Source organism: Pipra filicauda, unplaced genomic scaffold (assembly GCF_003945595.2).
Source record: "Pipra filicauda isolate LSUMZ 115617 unplaced genomic scaffold, ASM394559v2 scaffold407_size631318_pilon, whole genome shotgun sequence".
Taxonomy (NCBI): Eukaryota; Metazoa; Chordata; class Aves; order Passeriformes; family Pipridae; genus Pipra; species Pipra filicauda.
The window spans coordinates 123,421-140,194 of record NW_024104540.1 but is presented as its reverse complement, the minus strand read 5'-3'; the positions used below and the strand labels follow the sequence as shown (position 1 = coordinate 140,194).

The following is a 16,774-nucleotide window of genomic DNA, read 5'->3' as shown; positions in this document are numbered from 1 at the left end:
TCGTTTCTGATTAACTACAGAGTCATGGCCCTGTGGTAAAGGAAGAGCCCAAGTTTGAATACAGACCATAAAGTTATTTAACTGGTGAGATAAGAATGTGCTGTGCTGCACTGGAGCAGGTGGGAGGGGAAGATCCTTACACAGCAACGTGAGCACTGATATTCCTGCTGCACTTCCAGTCCATGACAAACCTTCAGAGCAAAGTCTGGACAGTTTGCATATTCCACACTCAACAGCTGGCATGGATGTGCCATAACTGAATAAAATATGTATTTGTTTCCATACTGTACTGTGGAATTGTCCCTTAAAACTGAACACAGCTCATGCTGATTTCAGAAGTCCCACAAGTGTTCTGTGCTTTAGCACTCGAGACACCCACAACTCCTCTGGTTCCACCTTCCCCTGCCTGTGCCTGCCCCAGGCACTGAGAAACCCCAGTGCTGCCAAACAAACAGCAAACACTGCTCCTGCTCTTATCTGCCACAGCACTTGGATGTTTTGGTCTCGCTGTATCAATTAACAGCCTGTCACTAACAAGCCCTCAGACTGCATATGGAGATTGAAGCCTGTCAGGGGAACCCAGGGGAGGAAGGATAATTTATGACTTTTCATGGAATGCCAGCCAAAATGTTGAATGTTCCTCCAAAAAGCCACCAGAGACCAAGTATGCCAACTCAGCAATTTTTATTTATATAAGACAGTTCTTCCTTTGCCGTGGCTGTCACATGGCCACTCGGTACGTGACTATACTGCATACAGAAAATTCAGCAAGTGTCAGCTGGGGAGTACAAAATGTTAATCTTCTGATTGCAAGAGAAGCAGCAGATACCAGCATTCCACCAGAAACGCAAACCCACCTCGCCCAGTAACACATGGCTGAGGCAAGAACAGCACTGAGTAAAACTGCAAGCAGCAAAGTGCTGGACAATAACATTAAAAACCATTTTTCCTGTAATTTACAAATATGCAAAGTATCAGGTTACTTAAAATTAAGAAGCATTTTGCTTACTAACATGAAACATTACTAATTTGTAATGTATCATTATTAACCAGGTATACAGGTCTCTGTGTCCCTGTGGTCTCATGGCACATGGTGCCAGTCTGGGCAGGTCACTCCTCGGACATAAGAGGGAAGAGCAGGAATGGACAACACCGTTCCCAGGAGGGTTCCAGGACCAGCTGCATCCCACTCTCCACTTCCTAATTTGCCACTCAACGACCTTGGTTTAACCACAGAAGGGCGTATTGTATTTAGAAAACAACAACACACACAGATACAATGTGTATCAACAAATCAACTGCTTCTGGCCTGCAAGTGCCAGGAACATCTCTGCATCCCAAGCACAGCGAAATTCCAGGACCAGAACCAATTACTACAGCAACTGGTTTTGCATATTTAAAATCTCTTACAGTATCTACAGTAGAAAACATCTTACAGAGTAAGAGGAAATGAAACAGGAACAGTCTTGCCAAATAACTCTTATTCTACAATTCTGGATGCTGCTCTAGCTGGGCACAGCCAAAGGGGATGGGGGAACATTGGTGAGGAAGAAGATGAAGCAACAGCTTTACAGAGAGAAATATTAAGGACTCCTCAGGAAGGGCCCTGGCAGCAGTCCAGATGTGACTACAGCTGTTCTATTGCTGTCTGAAGGCAAAAGGCACATCATAAACCCTCATCAGCACTGCACAGAGCCAGCCTGGGCCAGGGAGCAGCAAGGTGACTGTCCCAGGGCAGCACCAACAGGGTGCTCAGGTCACCCCCCTGCTCTGACACTGCAGCTGTCAGCACATGCAGCTCTGGAGCAGTGTCTGCCACTCCTCCTGAGTAAGGACTGAGCTCCTGGCTCCTGGTCTCTGGGAGCTGAGCAGCTCTCTAAGCACTTGTGGGAGAATTACCTCACCTCAGGAAGGAAAGCTGAGGTGGGAGGGTTGTGGAAAGCATCATTAAAGAAGTGCACCAGTAAGACCAAATTAAAGTCAGCTAAACCCATCTTCAGACTGGATTTACAACCCAACATTTGCCACAGATCCACATGGTGGGATTTAGGAAAGAGGCTTAGTGAGGAGCTAAGAACAGTTTTGACAATGCATTTGGGTCTTTACAAACCAGCCAGCCACAGGCCACTGCAAAGGTGGATCCCCTTCTCTCTTAGAGCCTCCCCGAGTTTTCCCTCTTAGCTCCATAGTGCACAAAGCCATCTCAAAACTGAAGGTAATGGGAGGGGCAAGAACACATCCAGTTCTGGACAACTGCAGTAATTCAGAGTGTGCCAGATTCTCACGAACCCCAAATGAACAGTCCTGCTCTGCAGCTGCAGCCTCTGCTCCCACTCAGCAGCCCCTGGGGAAGATGGGACCCCAGGTGCTCTCACCTCTCCGAAGGGCACAGGTCACAGCCAGAGCAGAACTGGCTGTGAGCACCCCACATCTGGCATCCAGCACCCAGCTGGACTCTGGTACTTCAAGGAATAAGGAGGAGCACTCGGAAGGCACCTGTGGCAGCTGCAGAGGCAAACACAGCCCCCTCAAGCTCTCCCCATGGCCGGCTGCCCTCACAAGCCCGGGTTCTGAGCCTTGTAGGTGAGGATCTCGGCAGCCAGGCGCTGGGGGTCCAGCAGCCGCGGGAAGCGGCTCATCACGGCGTCCACCAGGTGCGGGTGGAAGATGCCGCACAGCTTGATGTGCACGCTGGCCCTCTCCTCTGCAAACTGCTCCGAGCCAGCCCAGGGCCCCGAGTCCCCGTAGGCCGGGCCCAGGCCCCTCTGCAGTGCCCGGGGGTCGCGGGCCCCGGGGGATCGCACCGGGGGCAGCGGGAACGGCTCCGACCAGAATTCCCGCGAGGGGGCCGGGGGGGCACTGAACTCGCTGGGCAGGCTGAACTGCCCCGCACTGCCCGGGTGCACGGGCACCCCATAGCCCGAGAAAGAGTGGGGTGCTCCTGAGTGAGAGACCTCAGGGCTGTACTGCAAGAAGCTAGCACCAGAGGAGGAAGATTTATGGGAGCCGGGCTTGTAAGAGACCAGATCGTTCTGCTCTAAGCTGGGAGAATGTGGGTACACGGGTCTCTGCCTACCACAGCTGCAGACAGACACCTGCTCAGCATGGGAATGATCACAGTGACTGGTACATCTGTGAGGCCACATGTCAGACAGCTGGTTCTCCAGAGACCCGATGCCTGAGTCGAGACGCTCCTGAGAGATATAAGACAGAGAGTCCATGTGAGGCTGTTGGTACCTGTCAGAGGACCTGTGGCTCCCACTGTTCAGGGGGACACCCCCTGACACACAGCCTTTGGCCTGAAGGGGAACGTCGCTGGGCTTGGCTTTGTGGGCCAAGCTCTTCCTGTCTGCAGAGACCTTCTGCAAAGAGCTTTTGTCGCTCTCCGTGGGCGCAGAGCACAAGAGCTCTGCCTGGGAGACTCTTTTGCCCTTTTTCTCCTCCTTGGCACTGGTGCTTCTGGTTGGAGACAGCCTTGCGTTGGCACGGAGTTCGTCAGCCAGCGAGCGCTGGGGCTGGTTGATCCTCTCAGGGTGGTAGAACTTACACTTAATTCCATAAGTGCATTTCTTCCCTGCGAGGAAAGGCAGAGCATGGAATGAGCAGCTGGATTTGGCTAAATTACAAATGACACTTGCACAGACACCTCATCCTTCACATGTAGGAGGCATCTTACCATAAGGGCACTGCTGTTTCTTGTGTTCTGGCACCACAGGTTTCTTCCTGAGGAAGTTGTCCAGGCTGGGGCCATGACGCCCTAGGGGATCATCTGGAGGCATAAACCTAAAGAAAAACAAATTTCAGTCAGGAACAGTTCACTTTCCTGGGTCAGGATTTCACTTCTTCTCAAAGTCCCCAAATTCATTGAATATTAAAAGCTATCTGAGCCCCACAAAGCTCTCCCATTTTCTGCAGAGATAACCCTCCTGTTACTCAGTCCACACCAGCACAAAATGCTTCCCTTCAAGCACAGAAGAGGTTTAGTGCTCAGTTGTTGACCAGAATTAGCACCTGCTGCTGCGCCTGCTAACAATTGTTCTGTGAGGAAATCAAGCCCTGGAGCTCTCCTGGGAATTTCACTACAACAGAGCTCCTGGCTCCACACCATGAGCAGCTAACTGAGACGCCTCCAACTCCTTTTGCCTTTGTACCCCTCCAGCTTTTTTTAATTCTGTACCAGCATTCGCTCTTTTCACGCATCGCTTGCTGTTGCTTCATTAAAACAAGCCAGCAGGCTCACAGGGACCTCTCTCCCAAGCCCGGGAGGACGGGGCCGTACTTGTCATTGACGAAGGAATACATCAGCAGCCGCTCCTCGATGAACTTCTTCCACTCGGGCCGCTCGTTCTGCAGGTCCCGGTAGGTGTCGTTGGACACGACGACGCCGTCGGACTCGTGGGCCAGCTTGACGATGAACCGGTCGTCGTAGCACACCACGCGCTTGCCCCCGACCCGCCGGGACGGCGTGAACACCAGGATCTTCTTCTTCTCCAGGTCACGGAGGATGTACTGGTCTGGAACACACACAGCTGTGAGCACACCCGCACAGCCCGGAGGCCTTCACGCACAGAGTGTCACTGGCAGTGAACAACAAAATCCAGGCGAAGTCATCCCATCTCTGCACAACCCAGACTGTACTCGACCTCGACCACCTCTGTTCCAAGTCACTCAGAAATCTCAGATGTTTACAAGTTCAGAGAAAACTCCCCTCAATTTGAATAATTCTGACTAAACATGCTTCAGTCAAATACAGCACAAAGTATATCCCTCGGGGGGGGGGCAGAAATCAAGAAATGAGACAAAGAGTTATGAAGTAGAGCAGTATTACATTTGGTTCTCAGAATTACTCCAGCTGATTCAGGCAAAAGCTTGCTTAGGAGAGAAGTTAATGACTAATTCTCCCTGGTCAGCTCGGCTCGCTGTATCTCCTACTACTCAGACCTTCCATTCTGAAGTTAATTACTGACTTAGGCAGAACTCTGCAAGCTCATTAAGTGACAGAGAGTCAGCCTGAAAAGCTACTTTTGGTTTTCATATTTCCACACCTGTTATGAGTACATCTGGTCGGGGTTGCTCCTTCCTCCATGACGGCACAAAGACTGTGATATCCTTGTGTCCCCTGTCCCAGAACCACTGGACAGCCAAAAGGATACCTCGGCAGGAGAACACTTCTTTATTCCCATGGCTGCAGCAAAGGAGAAAATGAAGGATTTCATCAACTTCCTTATTCAGTACAGACCAGTCAGGCAATGCACCAAGCAAAGGGAGCCAGCAAGTTGGACAAGCTTCAGTAAAGTGCTGAGGAGCACAGGCAGCATTGGGTGCTTGTCTCGTGTAAACACCCTCACCCAGACCTGCCCAACCTCACTGTTCCTTTCAGCACCTCAGGATACCAGTAAACACCCAAATCCTCACTGGGAAGGAGCAGCTGGAACTGCTGCAGCTGCTCTGAAACAGCCTCTGCTTCAACCCTGGACTCCCATTGGTTATTTTTAGCCCCAAGCACAATGTGATCCCAAACCCCCTTAGTTCTACACTGCCAGCTAATGCCAGTGGCTGTCCCCTGCCAGGGTGCACTGGTCCCTCACTGGCCGTTTGCTTGCAAAGTTGTTATGATCACTTCAGGAAAACAAGATATTTTATGCACTCTTTATGCTTCTTCATTACATTCTGGCTCAAAAATTCAGCTACAAATGCACTATTTGCCCAAAATGGAAGCATCTCCTGTGAACATGATCAGTGCTGGATGAATGAACAGCTCATGGCAGTTGAAGAACAGAGTTTGACAACCATGTCAGAAGCCACGTACCAACGCAAAAATGCTTCTTAATTATTCACTAGGTCATATCAATAAGTTTCCAGAGCTTCTAAGAGGAAACTACCTCTCCTGTTTTACAAGCAGTAGTATTTACAGTGCAATCAGCTCTTATGCTGATAATGGTTCTGGCAAACTTTCAACTTCTCTGTATTCCAGCCCGGTCTGTGGCTCTGGGGATCCAGCAGCCTGCGTTCCCTGAGGGCATTCTAGGAACATGCACTACACTGAAGGTAGCTGCTTTTAGAATTCAGGAATTTTCTCCACCTTGTCACTACCTCTCCCAAGCCTTACTCTTCCCATCTGCACCTGAATGACATTTCAGCTCCCCCCAGCCTTCAGCAGCCCAGTGGGCTCCTCCCCAGAGCCATTCCTGCAGAGGCACCACAACAGAGAAACTTCACTTCCCCTCCTGGCCTCACCCTCTCGCTGAAACTACAAAGGAAGTTGAAGAGCTGTACAAAGATACTTATTCTAAAAGAACTAAAACACTTGGCAACACAACTAACATAGAAAAAGATGCCTAACATATCTCCAATAAAAATCTCAAGTTACAGAAGGCTCACAGTCACCATCAGAAGGTACTCTAAAAATTTTCTCTAACATCAGATGAGTATAGCTATAAATATCCAGGCATGTAATCTTTTAGTGGGATACGTAAAAACCCAATGTTTTTTGGTGGGTTGTAAGTTTTAGTTCGGGTTTTGAGTCCCTGCTACCAACCTCAAACCTCCAGAAAGCAGCTAATTGGGCTGATCTGATTTGGCAGCAGCCAAAGAAAAATTCCCTTAGAAGGAAGTAAAAACTAATTTCCACTGTGATTTGCATAAGTTTGTCAAGAGCTGTTGAGGGAGGCCGCAGTACACACTGCAAATGAATCAGCAGGGAACATCACACCATCAATACAGGAAGTTTCAGAATGGAATTCCCCTTCTAGCAAATTGCTTAAAGAAAGCCATACTGCTTCTCTCCTGAGAGACCCTGGGCTCTGGCCTGCCCTGACTCACAGTTGCTGTGAGTTCCCCTCTGCATTTTGGGATAACTTTGACGGGTAAGAGGTTCCTCATTGACAAACACACCCAATCCTGCTGTTAAAGCTCGAGCACTTATCCAAGGTAAACTTTGCTGCCAGAGTCACTTATCAGCCCAAGCTCACAATGGGCCATTTTCCATAGTGCCTGAAAAACTGTGGAGACGGCTGGAATAGGAACAGGCTCTCCTGCAGGGACCCTGGGCATGGCTTTCACACTCCACTGCCATCCCCATTTCCTCGTTTGCCCTGAGCTCTGCCCCAGCCAACTGTGCCCCATCTTTTCTCAGTCCTGTTCTCAGAACTGTCAACCAGGGCTTGGAGAAAAACCACACCTGCAAACCAACCTGCAGCACTTTCACCTCAGACAAACCTACCACAACACATGTAGAGGCTCTGCCTGCACCCAGGATTATTTTTTATAAAATCTGCACACAAACATACACAGCAAAGGAAGTGGCCTCTGCAACAGCTGCAACAGAAGGAGCTTTCATAGCCCAATTCTGAACCTGGTGCATTAAAGAGAGCCCAGGACTACCCCAAGTAGAGGGTTAGGGAGCAGCTGGGGTTGGGGTGGGGGCAGGCAATGCTCACCATCATGGGAGCAAAACCCAAGGTGAAAGTTGGGACACCACACCAATAAATATCCAGCCCTGAGATTCTGGGTGCTCTGGTCACAGTGTCTGACAGGACCTGTGCCAGCAGCACCAGGACACTCAAGATGCTGAGGATGAGCCACAGCCCTGCTTTGGTGACACCTTTAACACTTCATTCTCTACATTGTACAGAAATTCACCAAACTACAAGAGTCACAATTTGGAGACTGGGCTCCAATGCAGGAGACAGCTCTGTATTACAAAGTCTTCTCTAATTAACCCTATAATTATTTATTGAGCAACTTCCTGACACGGAAACTTACACAAAGACACTGATTAAGAGGACAGTGTACCTTCAGTTATCCCCTCAGCGCTGGAGCACAAGAGGAAACGTGTGTTTCGCAGGAAGCTCGGCTGCCCTCGTCACTGCCCCGTGACCGCTGGCTCTGGGCGGGCAGAGCCGTGCCAGGACCAGCCCGCACTGGCAAACGTGATGCTCGTCCGCGTGAGAGCCGTGCGTGCTGGCGAGGCACCTCGGAAAGTATTCCCGGCCCCCGCCCGGGCACCCAGCGGTGCCTGCTCCGAGCCAGGAACGGGAGCTTTCCCCCGTGCGCCTGGCACGGCTCAGACCCCGCGGTCACACAAACCCAGCCCCGCACGCACCTCATGGCCACGTTGCTGCCATCGATGACGATGGGCTTCAGGTTGTCGCTCTCGGTCTCCTCGGGGCCGGGCGCGGGGGACTTGTTACCGGCGCCCCCCCGGGGGACCAGCGGGGCCTCGCCGGGCTCGGCCGGGGCTTCGGGGCCGTCCCGCTCGGCCGGGCCGTGCTTCACCAGCTCCCCCAGCACCGTGTTGGTGTCGGCGCCCAGGCCCAGCTTCTGCAGCACGACGCGGATCTCCTCCGAGGAGTAGCCGAGCTTGCGGAAGAAATCCACCTTCAGCTGCAGCTCGGGGCCGTCCCCGGGCCCCTCGGGGCTCTCCCTGCCGCTCATCCCCGCCGCGGGCCGGGCCGCGCCCGGCAGCGCCTCAGGCCAGCCCGGGGCGACGCTGCCCGCGCTCATGGCTCCCGGCGGGGCACCCGCGGCCTCCGCTCGCCGTCCGGACCTGCGGGGCGACAGCGGCGTCAGCAGCGGCCCCGCCACCTCCGCTCCCCTCCCGGCCCGGCCGAGCCCCCGCCCCGGAGCCGCCCGCCGCGCTCACCGGGCCGCTGCCGCCGCCGCCGCCGCATCTCCGTGGGGCCGGAGCGGGGCGGGCGCGGCCGCCGCTTTATACCCGGCCCGGGAGCGCCGCGCGGGGCGGAAAGGGCAGAGCGGGGGGGGCGGAGCGGCGGCCGCTTCCCTTCCCTTCCCTTCCCTTCCCGGCCCGCCCCGCCCGGCCCCGCCGCCGCTGCTGCGGGCCCCGCCGGAGCCTCCCGGTGCAGCCGGGAACGGGGCAGGGACAGGGACAGGGACAGGGACACGGACACGGACAGGGACACGGTCACGTCCCGGTTGCGGCCCCGGCTGCGAACACCTGGGGCCTGTGCAAACCGTGTCGCAGCGTGGCTGACCTGCCCCGACAGGGCCGCTCCCTGAGGGACCCGCAGGGCCCCGAGCCAGCCCAGGTGGTCCTGCGGCACAGGGGCACAAGAGCTGGTCCCCCAGAGGATTTCCCAGCTCTTGGTTACAAACGTTAAAACACGGAAATTCCATTTCTGGCCCTTTCTCAGTCCCACCGTCCCTGCCGGGGGTGGGTGTCACACGTTAACACAGTCCCGGAGCTCTGAACACACGTGTGGTGCTTCCCAAGGGAGGGTTCCCTGCCCCTGTGGGGTGCGTGGGGCAGGCGGGGCTGCCCCTCACTGGGGTCGGTGTCTGGAGCTGTCAGGAGAACGAGGCCCTGGACCACGAGCTGACCCTGGAGGGGGAGCTGGGACAGGGGCTGGGACAGCGGGTGGGATCGGGTGCAAGGACAGTCCCGCAGCCCTGAGGGCCCCTGGGGACACACTGCTGCTGTTTGAGCACAGCCTGAGCTGCAGGCAGCGTTCGGGCAGAAGGAACGTGTGACACAGCCACGAGCTTCGGCCAGGTCGGCAGTGGGGCTTTGTGGGTTTTTATGTTCTGTGTGAGCTGCAGTTCCAGCCACCAGTGTGTGGACACAGCATATGGTGACAGTGGAGAGCCAGTGACCTGATGATGGACACGCAGAGCACGGCCGGGGTGGTGGCAGCATCTCTGCCCAGAGGGTGCCTGCACGGGCCACACCCCGGCCGTGCACTTCGAGGGGACCGAGTCTCTGCCACATGTCCCTTGCACCACTTGGATCCCGATGGTGCAGGTGGCCGTGATTCAGCCAGTAGCAGCTTATCAACCCGGGCGTGTGGAGGAGATAAGCGCTGGCAGGAAGCGTCTGTCACCTGCCGGTACCTGTCCCCTGCCAGGCGCTAAACCACCCCTGCAGACTGCGTGGAGCTGCAGGGATTGAACCAACATTGCACAACGTGCAAAAATTTCACATCTCTGACTTCTGATTAATCATCCCTAAACAATTTAATGAAGGTAGTTGCAAATTTGCTTCCCTAGGGCCATTTACCAGAGCCCAACTCGGGAGCGAGGAACTCTCCCAGTTACAGGAATACATTTGCATTCATCTTCCTTGTGGTTACCCCGAAACAATCATTTTTCCTTGTCTCTGGCCGTGTCTGAAACCGCACTGTGTACTCAACAGTAACACACACAGAGTGAGATTCAGATCAGCGATAATATCCTTACTCAGTTCTTAAGTAGGTGCTTTCCCAACTCTTCTTTCCCTTGGAATCTACTCCAGTCAGCATGAATTTAGCATTGTTTGTGTGCTTTTGCTTCCAGGCTAAAGTCTATTGCACCAGAAAGTATGGCCACAGATGTGCTTCTTGTAGGAAATACCCCAAAGCTGGATCTCCTGATTTATGCAAAGCAGTGACAGCAGGCACATGAGTCTGTTTGCAAACTACCTTGAACAGAAAGTGTAGCTCTTTTTGTCACTGCAAGGGCAGTGGTGGAGGCTGCAGCTTCTGAGGACATGGAGATTCCCAGGACAAAGCCTCTGCTGGAATCACAGAGGTGCCAATGCCATTTACCACCATGTGCAAGGCACGAGACTCTCTCCTTCCAGCCAGTGCTGTGCCCATTGTTGGGCAGCTGCACTGCCCCTTTCTGTGGCAGGATGGACCATCAGCTGGCACTGCCAGGCTGCTGAGCAGGGCTTGTGCCTCCGAGGCCTCTGAGGCCACAGGAAAAGAGGTGGAAATCCCCAGCACAGCCCAAGAGAACACAGGGCTGTTCCAGGGAGGAGCCTGTGAGACCCAGGCTGGATGCCCTCAGGGTGGGCATCAAGGGCAGCAGCATCTCATCCTGCTGAGCTGAGAATTCTGGTAAGCAAAAAATGAACCAAAGCATCCAGAGGCAGAGGGGACAGCGAGGTGGTCTGTGACAGGAGGAGCCCTGTCCCAGGGACGGGCTCAGTCCCTCCCAGTCCTCCATCTCCATCCACTTCTCTGCTGACTCAGTGTCAGCTTTTCTCCAGCCTGGTTCCTTGCTCCTGAACAAGTCTCATAAAATCCTGACATCACATTTTTCTAGGGATTTTTCTAAGGATTACCACTCCCATGTCCCAGATTTTAAAGGAAGAGCTCGTCCCCTGGCAAAGCCTTTCATCTCCCACTCGTACATTTAACACAGTCAAAATAGGTGATATTCAAGAATCTTATTATCTGCTGGCGGGGAGGAAGCTGACCTTGTGCCAGTTCCTTGGGAAGACATGCCAGTGCTATGAAACTCCTGCTAACCAGCCTCAACCAGGAGCCCCGTCAGCAAAGTGGCCCTGGTTGCATTCCTGTGGAAGCTCAAGGCAGCTAACTCGCTTCTAAAAATGGGCTAATTAAACCTCATTTATAATGGCCTATGTGGGACCATTATGTTAATTAAAGATAATTTAAATGGCCTTATATAGTAACATTTGGGACTAAACTAAACTGAATTAAGGCCACTTTAATTCTGAATGAGTTTTATACAGAATTTTAATGCTCTACTTTAGATTTAGTTGCTTCAATTTAACTTTTTTAAGAATCCTGTGTAGACAAGCCCTGAGCAGTGAGGTACCTGCTCAAGTACCTGCTCCAAGCTGAGCTCGTGCCTCAGCCTCTCTGGGAGGGGACAGGGCTGGGATGGCTGCCTTGGGATCCATGTGTTCCCAACAGCTTTGGTGTCCTAAATGCCTTGCTCATCTGTGGAGCAACCTGATGGCACATCTCACTGCATTAACCAACATGTGTTCCTGGGGATGAACTGAATCCTCCCGTCACCTACAACTCAGGGATTCAAGAGGCTGGCAGAGCTGCCTCTGGATTTTCTTTTACAGTGAGCAATATAATTTATTTCACAGGACTCAGCATATCCAGGAGTTAAAGGAAAAACCAAGTGATGATTTATGCCCTTTCTTTGGAAGAGGGTCACCATTCCTCATGAGGAGAGCCAAGCAGCAATGCCGGAAGCAAAGCTGAGCAACATCCGCTTATGGCAGTTTGTTTTCACAGCACAACCACTCAGGTTCATGGAGATGCTGCCTGAGAGACCATCTGCTGCTCTGGCTGGCCTCAACAGAGCGTCTCTGATGGCAGCCTCGTGGCAAGCTGCCCAAGGCAGATCCCATCAGCCGAGCATCGCCCCGGGTTGGACGGGTGCCCGGCGGAGGCACCGGTGGGAAGGTCACTCCTGCACATACGTCAGGCAGGAGCTCCCAACCTCCCCAGTGCTACCTGCCAGAGTGATGCCAGAGGAGAAAAGGGAGCTGAGGTCTCCTCAGAAAGAAGGAAAATGTAGCAAGCGAGGACTAGAGGAGAAGCTCACCGATGATGCAGAGCTCGTGTTTTGAGCCCACGTGCCCGCAGTCCCCATCACACTGCTCATGGTCCTGCCAGCACGGCCTTCACTCACCAGTCTGGGATTCCTGTGCAGCTGCAGACAAGTAGATGGGTTTTTCTCTGAAACGTTCTATCTTGAACTTGTTCCCTGGCTTTTAAGGAGATCCTCGTAAGTGCTCTGCAGAGTAACACACTCCCTACGTAGCCCGAGGGCTCCTTGCGGAGCAGGCATGTTTCTGAGCTCTGGAGGAGTGCACAGGCTCTTGAGGGACCACACCAGGGAAATTTATTTGGCTGTCACTGTGTTCCTCACTAGACACGGCCTTAGGTACTCCTCCAAGTAAGCAGCCTTGATCTCTACCTTTGGTCTTAGTGATTGATGGCATTAAGTTATAGGACGGGCTTATTTCCTCAGTGACAGATGGATCGGGCACACCCTGACAATTTTTTTCTGTTGTGCTTTCGTCAAGGAAAAGAGCCAACCTCCTGGGGGTTTTTGGGCTATAAACCTGTTATTGTTGAGGGCTGAAGTGACAGAGGCAGCAGAAGCCTCACCATCATCCAGGGTGTCCCGAGGGCTGCGTGGGGTCTCAACTGGGCCTGGGAAAGCGGTTCCCCCAGACCCCTGCACCAAAGTCCCACTCTCCCTGCCCAGGATGAATCAGGGATTCACTACCTGGTGATTCCTCTCCTCTGTGCTCACCTCGTTCTAACAGCAGCACTCAGAGCATCCGCACTCTGGCAACCCCTTCTCTGTTCCGAAGCTGTGCTCCTGGCTCACCGGGCAACCTCGGGTTTCCCACAGCTGGATCAAGAGGAGAGAGAAGCAACAGACTGAAGTAATAAACGATGGTGGGGAAAACCGAGCAGTTGCGCAAGTGTCTGTGGCAACAACATTTACAGTTTTGCTGAGCCCTTCCCAGCCACAGCCTCTCTGCCGGAAAATGTCAGCGGTCCCCTTATCCAAAAACATCCCTGCCTGCTCAGCCCCAGTTTAGTTTGGATGCAGTGTCTGCAGCCATGGATTTGCTGTACTCTGACATGCCTGGGAGCATTTGCTACTTCAGAGCTAAAAGAATAATATAAGTTGAACAAACACTTCATGGTATTAACGTAAGATGTTTAAATAGACAGTCACAGAATATTTTATCCCACCCAGAGCAATGTGAAGAGCAGAAGATTTATGCCTATTGCTAAGCAAATACCTCTTGAGAAGTCACATCCATCTGGGAAGCAGTTTTTGTTCTAAGGAATTGAAAGCAGAGCAGGAGTGTTTGCTCTGGGCACCCAGGAGGTTAGGGAAGGACATCTCCAGTCTTTCCCTCATGGGCCCTGCTGAAGTTCCAAACCCAAGGGTTAAGTCCTGGACAGCTTCCCAAAGCTAAGTGGGCTCATCATGAATCCCTGGGGATACAGGCTGGTTTTCCCCAAGGCTTCTGTTAGGAAAGGGAGGTCCTGGCTCTGAGCACACATTGCCGGTCAGGAAACTCATTTCCTCCTTCTCCCGGGAGGGGCGCGGGGTCAGCGCGGACCCGGGCACGGGGCTGTGTCGGGTGGGGGCCGTGCCACCCCCGCCTGCTGCGCAATGTGGGGCAGCGCCGGCCCCCCCGCCCCCCCGGGACGGATGTGTGTCAGCGGGGCAGAAAGACAAACAGCCACAGCTCCGCTCGTGGCTCCCGTGATGTCACAGGCGATCTGATATGACTCAGGAGGTGTCAGGAGGTGTCAGTGTGGTGGCAGGCAGGGGCCAGGAGGTGTTCCTACCTGCTCAGGCTACAACTGGACAAGGTGTTCACTAGCCCACACATCAGGGTCGTTCCCCAATGCCTGGAGGATGCCCACGAGCATGGCCAAGGACTGAGCAGTCAGGTACCGAGGGCAGCACACCGTGCAGCAGTTGTGCAACGCACAGGATGCAGCAGAGCAACCAGGACCGGCCTCTCCCTCTGCCCCACTGCTATCAGAGCAGCCCAGCAGAGTGAGGCAAGACCATGCTTTCGCTCCCTCTGGCTGGGGATTTCCCTGGCACCGGGCGTGGGGCTGGAGCAGGGCCGGGCTCTGCCTGCTCCTGGGGAGTGGGGACTCTGTGGTGTCCGGGCCACAGGGAGCTCCCCTGGCACAGCACCACGCTCAGGGTGCTCCGGCTGGCACTTGGTCCCTGCCACCCCCAGCCCCAATCCCAGTCCTGCTGCTGTGGCACGGTGGGAGAGCCCAGCCCGGCCCCAGCCTGTCTTTCCACTTTTACTCAACTGTGCGCAGGAGTGATGCATTTATTGCAAAACAGCTCCTGGAGCGGAGACTCATGAGACACAATATTTAGCGTGTGGGATCTGAGGTCTGTTTGTCAGATGGTTTCAGTTAAGACCTTGCCAGCTTTTAACATCCTCCCAGCCCACACACCTGATTCACAGCTGACACCAAGGAAAGGGGGCAAAGGAGTGATTGCGTTTTAGTTTTGCTCTTTGGGAGTTTTCCCCCTCTTCTAAGAATCAGATCTGCTTTCTCAGCCTTCCACCTAGAGGCGTGAGCGAGGGTTTACAGTTTAATCCAATGTTCCCACTAATTGTCTCTTGTCTCAGCTTTGCAGAATGAGCATTTGGGATGTGATGCAGAGAGCAGGTGAATGAGAGGCCAAGGCTGGGTAATGCCACTTCAGTCCTGCTGACAAACTTGTGTTCATTGCTGGGCTTGTCTGTCCAATCTGATGTGCAGAAATGGGAACCTGTCTTTTGGTTTATAATTTACTCTCTACAGTAAATACCAAGAGGTTCCGATTGCTCAGAGCAGGAGGTGGATCTGGTCTGCCTCACCCCCATCCCTGTTTGTGATCCTGCTTGTTTGCAGCACATCCTTCTCTTCCTTCTTGATCCATGCAGTGTTTCTGGGAAGGTGGAATGTTGCCTCTTTACCAGCAGTAGCTGCATTTTGGTAGGAAAGGTGTTCTCATGAAAACAGGAGGCTGGATTTTGGTTCCCACTTAGGTTTGCCTTAGCAGAGACTCTCATTAACGTGCTGATGAAATGAAGGGAAAACAGCTCCTCAGAACCACAAAGAGCAGTGACCCAGCAACCTGTTGTGAGTGCTCAGGAGGGGCTGTGCCTCGCCAGCAGCCTCGGCTTCTGGACGTTGCTGTCATCACACTCCCAGGCTGCTCCCGCACAGCCCCGATCCCTGTGGTCCTGTGGCAGAGTCTGCAGAGCCATCCCGGCACTCCCTGGAGGGGGATGCTGTGGGAATCGGGGGTCTGAAATTCCCAAAGAAACGTCTTTTCCTGCTCTTGGAGGGAGCAGTGGAGCAGCTCCCGCCGCAGCGCTGCCGGGCTGGCCCCGCTCCCTGAGCCTCACCGGGTGACACAGCACAATGCAAAGGCTCCTGAGCTGTAAATACTGATCCATTTAACATGACTATAAAAAATCCATGCTAATAACCTGTTGCAGCTTAAGGCATTTAAACAATTTGCTATCTTTTTGTAATTCTTTGTAATAATAATTAAATGACCTTTAAAACTGCAGTGGGTGGAAAAATTGTGTAAAACTGAATAGCAATTCAGCAACTGCTGAAGAATATTGAAAATCAAGTAGAAAGAACTCACTTTGATGTTAAGGGATGAGGAAAAAAATAGAAGCGAAGCAATCAAGTCTGAAGCTGGAAGTTTGTTCTTCATTTGTGCTGATTTACAGATCCCATTGAGCAGAATAAATGCAGGAACACTGAGCACCCAAGGGATCAGTGAACGTCTCCCAGTGCACAGGAGCCTCAACTGGCCTCAGCCCCCTTTGTGTGGGTCTCTGTGCCCAGTGGTCACATCTGCTCCAGAGCGAGGGAAGACACAAAGTTTGCTTAACAATGAGCTTTGCCATGACCAGCAGCTGTTGGAGAGTGGTTGGGGCTGCTGAGGGCTTTGGTCCTTCTGAGCGTCCCTCCCGAGAAGCTGCTTAAATCCCCCATGTGTACTCACACACCAGGTCTGAAAGCTGGGGCTGGAGAGGAGGGAGCTGGTCCCTCTGCCCCTGTACCCACCCGCCAGCAGCAAACGGCCTCTCTGCCCTTCTCACTTTGGGCACTGATCCCCTCTCACCTGTGCAGTGCCAGGGCAGCTTCCGGACTGACCTGAGGACATGGTGATGGGTTCCCTGTGCTGGCCATTGGTAGGGCTGGGGACACCAGGGCTGGAGGGATCCAGGGCTGGAGACACAGACAGCTGGAGGCCTCCCGGGTGCTTCGCTGCAGGTCCCTGATGGAAGCAGTGGTGGGTGACAGAGGGGATGGCAGCAGCAGTGGGTGACAGAGGCCAGGCCAGGCAGAGCCCACAGTGCCCTGGGAGAGGAGCTATTGCTGCACTGCCGCCAGCGCAGCCTCCGCGCCGGTATCGCCGCTTCGCAGCCTTGTGCTGGATTTGATCCCTACAATACATGGCATTTATCTCTCTTACTTTCATGTGCCTTTAAGGA

At 53.4% G+C, this 16,774-nt stretch overlaps 1 protein-coding gene across 3 annotated transcripts; it reads right to left on the bottom strand.

The window, feature by feature from the left end:
• Positions 1–665: 665 nt before the first annotated feature.
• On the bottom strand, positions 666–16,573 carry ZC3H12A (zinc finger CCCH-type containing 12A). Of its 3 annotated transcripts, none has more exons than XM_039385359.1 (7): positions 16,434–16,573; positions 13,027–13,128; positions 8,105–8,548; positions 5,046–5,185; positions 4,280–4,514; positions 3,677–3,783; positions 666–3,574 (listed from the first exon to the last, which is right to left on the bottom strand). In XM_039385359.1, the coding sequence occupies exons 3-7, from the start codon at positions 8,503–8,505 to the stop codon at positions 2,556–2,558; spliced, it is 1,902 nt and encodes a 633-aa protein (XP_039241293.1). In that variant the 5' UTR covers positions 8,506–8,548; positions 13,027–13,128; positions 16,434–16,573; the 3' UTR covers positions 666–2,555. The 3 variants fall into 3 exon arrangements, with proteins under 3 accessions (XP_039241293.1, XP_039241292.1, XP_027602694.1); XM_039385358.1 differs by lacking the exon at positions 16,434–16,573 and adding an exon at positions 13,529–13,923; XM_027746893.2 differs by lacking the exons at positions 13,027–13,128; positions 16,434–16,573 and adding an exon at positions 8,645–8,719.
• Positions 16,574–16,774: the final 201 nt, after the last annotated feature.